General features: G+C 41.3%; 1 protein-coding gene across 1 annotated transcript; it reads right to left on the reverse strand.

Annotated features, from left to right (window-relative positions):
* Window positions 1–250: 250 nt before the first annotated feature.
* Window positions 251–8,225, reverse strand: spef1 (sperm flagellar 1). Its single transcript, XM_036547473.1, has 7 exons — window positions 8,085–8,225; window positions 7,539–7,650; window positions 6,538–6,685; window positions 6,269–6,311; window positions 2,380–2,467; window positions 1,854–1,956; window positions 251–364 (listed from the first exon to the last, which is right to left on the reverse strand). Exons 1-7 carry the CDS (start codon window positions 8,191–8,193, stop codon window positions 251–253), a joined length of 717 nt encoding a protein of 238 aa, XP_036403366.1. The 5' UTR covers window positions 8,194–8,225.
* Window positions 8,226–8,809: the final 584 nt, after the last annotated feature.

An 8,809-nucleotide genomic window follows, 5' to 3' on the forward strand; every position in this document is an offset into this window, starting at 1 on the left:
TGAATGAACTATCATGGTAATACAGTATGTGGCGTTACAAAAAGGAGGGAGAAAAGCAATTTGGAATGGGCTGCCATTGACAGTTTCCTCATTTAACCCCTTATTTACTCTGTTGTAATGATGCCTCCATGAAAACCTTTTGTTCACCCTGTAATGGTGATGACTTGATGAAACCTGATTGCTTATGCTGTAACGGTGACTCGGTGATGATCTTGTATCCCTGAATACTCCTGATAATGTGCGCACACACTCATGGCATGTTAGCCCTTGACTTATAACGTTCCAAGTGCCTCGTCAAATCCTCAATGCGCAGGTCCTTCAGCTGCACCAAATGCTCCAGCCTGTTCACTTTGATCTGCAAGATCTGCAAATGGTAAATCGCACAAGTAAAGACAACCCACACAAAAAGGTAAAGCATGCTCATATATGAAGTCCAAGATGTTAGAAATAAATCTTTACATTTGTATATAAGATATATAAATGCTATGAGGAAAGACTCAAGTTACTTAACCTATTTAGACTAAGCGAGAGGAGGCTTAGGGGTGATTTAATTGAGGTATTTAAATTTATAAAAGGAATCAATAAGGTTAACTATAATAGATTCTTTAGGGTGAGTTCAGTCTGTAAAACAAGAGGACATAAATGGAAACTAGTTAAGAGTAAGTTCCGCACTGATATAAGGAAATATTATTTTACACAAAGAGTTATCAATACATGGAATAGGTTGCCAGGTCATGTAGTTGAGGCAGAGACCCTTGCTGTGTTCAAGTCTAGACTTGATGCAGTTTTGGATACTCTTTAATTAAGAAATGGCGAGCTTAGTTGGGCCGAATGGCCTGTTCTCGTCATCATATATTCTTATGTTCTTATAAAAGAATAAGTACATATGTATATAAGAAAGCAGAAATTATGACAAGTTCAATACATGTACCTTTATGAAAATATTTAAATATAGCAAAATTGCACATGATTAATTATGTTGCACAATATGCTGTACACATGAAATTCCATGTAAGAAAATGGAAGTGATTTATATATAAGGCACTCAGTTTTATACTTATATTAACAGACCTCCTGTTTTGACTTGGTCTGCACTATATATTGACATGTACTACTTTTTATGAGGAAAGCTTCTAAGGTAACATAATAGCTTTCTTCTGTCTGGGGAATGGGAGTCATTTTTCTGAACACAATTACATTTGACTCACTACAGACTGAAACCACGCAGGTGTAATAATATTACATCTGCTGACAAACTTCATCCCAGATGGCCCCTTTGTTAATAGGAAACTGAAATCTGGTTAAGCCAACATGACTCAGTGGCCATTGCTGACATGCTCTGACCATTCAGTGTACAAACAGGAACCGCTGTTCCACTGAAGCCAGTGATCTACATCCTCTCACTTCCTGCCCAGATAGTATGAGAGGAAGTAGCTCTTTCCTCTTGTCATTTATCAGCAAAGATGTCACTGCCACCTGTGAAAGTGTCACCTACTGGACGCCTGTGGGCGTCATTTAAATGCTAGATGATAATCAGAATACAGAATACAGAAAGTTACGTCAATTTATGTTGAAAACTCAACAAACGCAACTGTGCTGTGGTCGATGAGCAGTCAGATACAGGCAGCATTTAGAGATATTTAATAGCATTTAAGAGCATATGTGCCTGGCTCTGCTGTCTGTTCTCTGAATCCACCATTTAGGGATGCAGGCACACTACACACCAGTCTTCTTCTGGATGAAAAGGACCCCATTCCCCAAAGTGTTGTGGACGTTGCCCTGTGAGGTCACTAGGTGTAAAAACACTGGACAGGGCACTGCAGCACCTCAGCGTCAACGATCTTGTCACCCACCTCCACAGTCTCCTGCAGGGCTAGCACAGCCTGCTCCTTCTCCTCCATCAGCAGGCGGAAGGTCGGGTCCATGTCGGAGCTGGGACTCAGTATAGGCCCGGGTCTAATACGAATTACAGTTTGACCATTAAATCAATTAACCCTTACAGGGCCGTTATTTACAAAAAATATGCGAAGTTTGCCAAACAATTCATATTTAAAGGAGCAACCTGAATGCTGCTTGAAATAATAACAAATTACTGCAAAACGCCAGTGTGACAAATTGAAATTAATCCCTGGGAAAGCGACTGGTTAGTTATGCCATCCATGGATACGTGGATGACTAAAGCATGACACTGTCTAAAGCCTGTCTGTACATGCACTTTCCCTGGGTTTTCTTCAAACGCCCATCCGCGAAGCCATCATTTCCTACAGATACTTGGGAATGTGCCAGAGGAGCTTGAAGCTGACAAAATCCAGCCGCTCCTATCGTTTGATTTGATCTTCCATCTCACAACACACTCAGATGTGGGGCTTGACACAGTACCTCGCTTTCTGAAGGTGTGTGCGTTCCTCCCTCCTTTGCCCAGGCCCCGGCTTTGCGTTAGAAGGCACGACTGTCATCTGGAGGTGCTCTGCACATCAAATTACAGCACAGTAAGATATATAGTGCTCTCCATATTCATACATTATATGGACAATATACATAGATACATACAGTGCCCTCCATATTCATATACAGGTATATACAGTACTCTCTATATTCATTATTTATGGACAAGATGACTTTGCTTTGTGCAATTAAGAATTAGGTATAATATTAAGTATAATATATTAAGTATAACATTTTTAACATTTGAGCAAATAGGAGGATGTAATACATACATGTTTTCTGTTACATTGTGTTTTATTCCTGTTTAATCAGGGGTATGAATAAATATGCAGGGAATCTGTGAATGTTATGAACTCTGCATGAAACACTAACAGAACCCTGTGATGATTTTCAGTGGTAAGTCTAAATACTTGAGCTCTCAGTGATTCATGGGAACAGTTTACCCCTGGAAGACTAATGTAATTAGCCTCTGTGTGGGTCCATTTCACAGAATGAGGTCAAAAGGATGGGGGGGGGGGGGGAGGTGAGTGAGGAAGTGAGCAGCCATGATGCAGCCAATGCCAATAAAGACCTGCAGAACTGGTAGATTTCATACAATCCATGCAAAACATTGACGCAATACATTTCACAGATTCATCAAAATAACCATAGAGTCACTTGAATTCATGAGAATGAGAGACTTTGAGGTCAGAAAACGGCGTAACTGCATCTGTGACCCCCTCAAATGGTCTTCGGCAGGGAATCACTGAGACTGGGATTCGATCCCAGTTTTGCAATTAAATGCATGTGTAACTTTTTTAACGGTGCTTTTTCTTCATTTTGGCAATCACTGAATTTGCCAAACCATATTTGGGAAATGAAAAAGGGAACATTTGTTTTTAATTGTGACTCAGCGTTAAGGACAAACGCTGATTTGGAGGCATGAGCGTCAGGCAGTAAGGGTGTTTTTATGCTGGACTTTTTGGTTTTTCTTCACATGCGTGTGTACTTTCCTGTAAACAATCAAATAAGTATTGCGTCTCAGACACGACACTTGATCTGTAAAGTTGCTCAATTCGATTGTAGTAAAAAAAAAAACTCTTAAGATGTGATGGCGCAACGGTAAACAATAATGGTGACGCTGATACAGCCAGGCCCAGCAGGGCTGAGCCAAATGGCCTGTGATGACAAGCATCTGGTCACGTATGCAGAGGGAGATAAGGGTCTCATCTCCAGTGAGTGGAGAGAATGCTTCTGCTTGCTGCCCGCTGAACCTGAGGTGATCTCACCCTGGCGGTGGGGGGGAACCCACCACCGGAGCCACGTCGAACGGTTCATCTGGCAGCGCCTACTGCGGTCGAAGCCCAGGGGACCAGACGCTTTCCCCTCTGGGTCTCCCGCAGAGTGGAGTGAACTCCTTGCAGAGTGGAATACACTCGTCACGCGCCACAGTTCGGTTTCATGGTCACCGTGCTCGATTTGGAGTCTGACTCTTTTTACAGGCCCTTCAGGCTGATGTCATGGCCGGTGATGTCAGGGCATGTGCTCCACATGGCGGGCACATGCCCTAATGACAATGGGCCTCCCTCGCTCTCTGTCTCCTCTCCTCCTCTCTCTCTTTCTCTCTCTCTTTCCTCTCTTCCTCTCAAAGGCTCGCTCTCTTTACACCCTTTGCTTTTTTTAAACCACTCTGCATCCTGCTTTGAAATCTCATTCTGACTCGTCAGGCAAATTATCTTTTTTTTTTTTTTTTAAAGACAGAAACAGTGAAACATCTGATTACAGCACCCATTTCTGTGATATCCCAGAGGGCAAAACAAGTCACAGACGTGTGAAGTGTGATGACTGATTTCTTGTTTACGAGATTTAAGGGCATGTCTGCAAACTCTTGCCATCTCCCATGTTGTGCAAGTGTGCACCATCTTGTGTGAAACTATGTTTTGCACTGTGTGGCACACATTGCGTCTCCAACAGAGCGAGGGCTCATGGGAGGATAGGTGCTACTCCTCTTGGGTCATCTGAGAAATTTGCAGGCACCTGACAAATCACAGGGTGCCTGACACTATAGTGAGGCGAGAACACCCAGTCCATCCTCCCCACCCCTACTCCAGCAGAGCAAAGCCAATTTGCTCCAGCACTGTGAGCTCACAGTCCCTGTCAGCTAATGACACAGCTGGGATCAAACCTGGGCCACAGAGCTCAGCTTGAGCTCAAAGTGATCACCTTAACCACTGAGCTACTCGGGAGCCCCAGAATCAGCAGGCTTTTGAATCAAAATGCTGAAACTCATGATGCATAAGTAAAAAATGCCTCTTTCTTCTTCTTTATGCAATCAGGCAGTATAGTGTGAGCAGAAAAGAAGCTTTTTACTGCCACACAAAGGATTCACATCTAAAATGCGTCAAACCAAACTGAGTGTATTTATGAAAGTGAGAGTCACACAAAAAAACAATCTCTTAATACTTGAGTTTAAGAAGATCAGCTGATTAAGTTTCAGTTACCGACATGTAACACACTGAGGAAATGGCTCATTTAATAAACAGTGTTACACTGAGGCTGTGCATTGTATGAAGATTCTCCTGTATACCTTAGCAGTTTATGAGCATTAAAATCATACCATATCTATAAGATTCAGTCCACTGGCCTGGCTACATTACCTGAGTCACATATAATAATAATTTTTCCACTCTCCTCAGTCACTTCTGCAAACAGTACCAAGGAAGAAACAGTCATCAGGAACTGGGTGTGGTATTAATGTCAAGAATTACTGATGATTCATGACCCATTTTAAGTTTGTATCTTCAAATATTAAACAGACAATGCATAAAATCAGTGTTGACAATTCTTATAGTAGTTATCATTCTTGTGATCATTTATATGCTTCTGAATTATATCCCTTATCATACAGAGGAATTTCAAAGCCATTTCAAGGCGAAAACGATCTTAAATAGATGAATGATGTTTAAAGTGTCCAAACAAGGGAAAATAATGTTAGAACTGGGACACTTCATGTTTATAATGATGATGTATATCATTCCAGTGTGTTTTGATAGGTCAGCTTTTGAACGGAAAAAAGGGGGGCCAGATTTGGGAGAGAAGAGAGAGGAGGCCATAGCTTGGCCTCTGATGACTCCTGTTGATTTATTTTGCCTTGTTAGAATGTAGGCCAGGAGGATAAGAACAGTCTGGTTTTCTGAAAAGCTTTCAGCTAGCGCTGCACAAAAACAGAAGAAAAGAAAAAAGCCAGACTGAAATATAGTGTTCATGTCAAAGCAAATCTGACAAAACTGCTTTCCTCAAACCGCGATTGAATGCCTTTCTGAGGTAGAAAAAAAAAGAACCACTGACAGTCCACAGAGTTTCGAGAGTTCAGCTTTCTTTTCTTACAGGTCACACTGCCTTTGATCACAACCAAGGGAAAGCACAGTAACCATCCACCCCGTCACCCCCCCCACCCCCCCCCACCCCCCACCCCCCCCGAACCACAGCCTCTGTCAGCAGACTGCTTTGCTGAAAAATCCAGGCCTCATCCATCACAATCTAACATGATGGTTTACTGTGGAATTCCCCCTGGACTCTTAACCACGTATTCTGAAATAAAAAAGACGCAGCAGCGATTATTTCATTACTAAAGGAGTATGCTATCTTCTATAATCTGATGCAAGCCTTGATGTCCTCGATGCGAATAGAGTCTTGATATAGACTTGATTTGCTTCATGCTGTATTTTTGTGGCCTACAGCTACCACACGTATGCAATGTCTCTTACATGACTGTTCATAAGGGAGCAAGCTCCATAAACATGTATGTACAAATGTTCATATTGTGCTTGTAGAAGTACTCTACCTGGTTTTGACTTCTCATTGATAGTACTGTAGTACTCCAAATCCTGTAAAGAAAATGAAAGAACAATAAAATCGGCCAAAATGGGATTTTCACTTTTTCTGTTTTGTTTTCAGTGTACATTTGACATTTAGATACCGGTTGCTTAACAAGAGCACTAGTGCAAAATAGCATTTGTTAGGAAGGCCTTGTGCTACACTGGCATTGTACTGGGTTCCACAGCAGTCAGTTGAGGAGTAAGAACAGTGGCGTCACTCACAGACCTGTATCACCTGCTCATTTCCTGCCCTTCCCAGTCTCTTGTCCTCGATCTTCTCCCTCAGCGTGCACAGAACGGGCTCGATGAACCCTGCAGTGCTCAGCACGATCTTCTTTATCGTGTCTTCCGGTACATGGAAATTTAGCTTGGCAAACACCTTTCTGAATTGAAAATGAAAAAAAATCTTCAAAACATCATCTTTTATATTGCTGTTTGGACGTAACCTCACAAAGGCCACATACAGTTATACATACAGTACACATTAATACCTGTGAATGCACTGAATGAGAAAAATCTGTTTAAAAGTAATAATAATAATAATAATAATACATATGCAACAATGTGCAATCAGTACAATACATGCAAGGGCATCATAACTATCAGTTTCCTGTTTGTGTGTGACACATGAACTGGCCAGCATTCCTCTACTCCACTACTGTCTAGACCATCAGTTTAGGTTTCTATCCACCTTAGCACAGTTTATTACTTATAATCATTATTGTTATTAGTATAATTTTCCTGTGGGGTCAACTGAATATTCTTACAGTTTTACATACGACAAATTTTGTAGCAACCAAGTCCTCCTGCACGATAGACTGTGTACAATTTCATAACAGCATAACATTACCAACACTGGATTCAAACTCCTGACCCACAAAGTCAAATGCAAAGAACTACTGCATCCTACTCACAACGTGACCAACACAGTATACAATAATAAATAACAATCAACCAGAAATAAAAATCAGACTGAAAAGACATTGACCGAGAATGGAGTTAACGACACCAAAGAACTAGGTCAAGCCTAAAGTTTGGGACGTGGTCCAACCCCGGAATAATAGCAAACCAAGAATGATCCCCTCCTCTCTTGTTAGCTACAGTATTAATCTTTGAACCAGAGGTGACTGTGTCGCATTCCCACCACTCCCCAAGGATATCTTCAAACCATAACCGAGGCAAGATAAGCAATGCAGCGCTTTCTCTCCTGTCGAAAATGTGGGAAAATCCCCTTGCCTGTTCAGCATGCCCCAGTTGCTCAGCTTCTGTTGGGTCGAATTCGCCGGTGTGTAGTTATGCAGCTCCACGAGTTTGGGGAAAAAATACTTCACAACCTCAGCTGCCATCACTGAACACATAAAATGGCATTATTTTAAATGAGCACGAGAATGGAGAGGTTTATATCTAGACTAGTAACTTAAGAACAAGACTAGATCTGGACATTTAAATAGCTAGCCTTACAATGTTACATATGAGTCATATCAGATGAGTGCAGTTACCTAACATTGTCTAATTAAAATTCGCACGGACAATGCATGACGATAATACGACGGCTTGTTTGGCTTTCAATTGACACCATGTTTATCATAAGACTGTATAATCTGTCCCACATTAGTGAACTAGCCAAATATCTGCCTTTTCAGAAAATGTTAACAACAGCAGATGTGTACTTAGCTAGCTGCTTAATTGACTTGAACCAGAGAACTTTAACTATCTTAGCAGTTGGGCGCTGGCCATCTCCGACTTCAGAAGCTGTAAGGTTAACTAACAAATTCTAGGTACCTCCATCGCTGAAGTCCCTTGCTATATTTCTCTTTGGCCTGGAAAGTGGTATTTTGTCGATCCAAGCATAAAGATCTTGCAATGTTTCTTCATCTAGCTCTTTATTCATCCTTGTAAATGCTTTTTATATTGACAAGCTAGCTCGCTAGCTGGCTTTCGAAGAGGGATTGTTACGGAGGTTACTAGGCAACCACACATCAAAGTGTTCACAAATGGTGGCCGTGAGTAGACAAACATATCTCGTTGCGGGACATCGTGTTATCCCATATTGTTTTGGCAAAAACCCTTGATAACCAATGGCTAATTGTAAATAATTATAACTTAAATGTGCGCCTCCGGTCACACAACACAACGAAATACGTTGGCTAAACTGAGGCTAAGGGTTATGCTAGTTTGAAAGCACATGGCATTCAAGGAATTTCTGAACTGGTGCAAATAGGATGTGCCTAGGCTGGGAAGAGAGTTCTGCTTGACTGCAGAGGAGAGGGGAGGCTATGGAAGTTTGAAAGATTATACAATGTAGGCCAAAAATCAGAAATAAGTAAACAAAAAAACACACATTTGCATTTCCATTTTTCAAAATACAGTTTATTTTAAAAACCATTTAAAAACAGAATCACAGCAGTCTGATCATCTAAGTGATGACTGATTTCAAAGCAATTAGCAGTTTAAAACACTAAGGCACTTGTGAATATAAAATGAAATAACTTAAAACTGCATAAAGC

The sequence above is a fragment of the Megalops cyprinoides genome, chromosome 15 (assembly GCF_013368585.1).
Source record: "Megalops cyprinoides isolate fMegCyp1 chromosome 15, fMegCyp1.pri, whole genome shotgun sequence".
NCBI lineage: Eukaryota > Metazoa > Chordata > Actinopteri > Elopiformes > Megalopidae > Megalops > Megalops cyprinoides.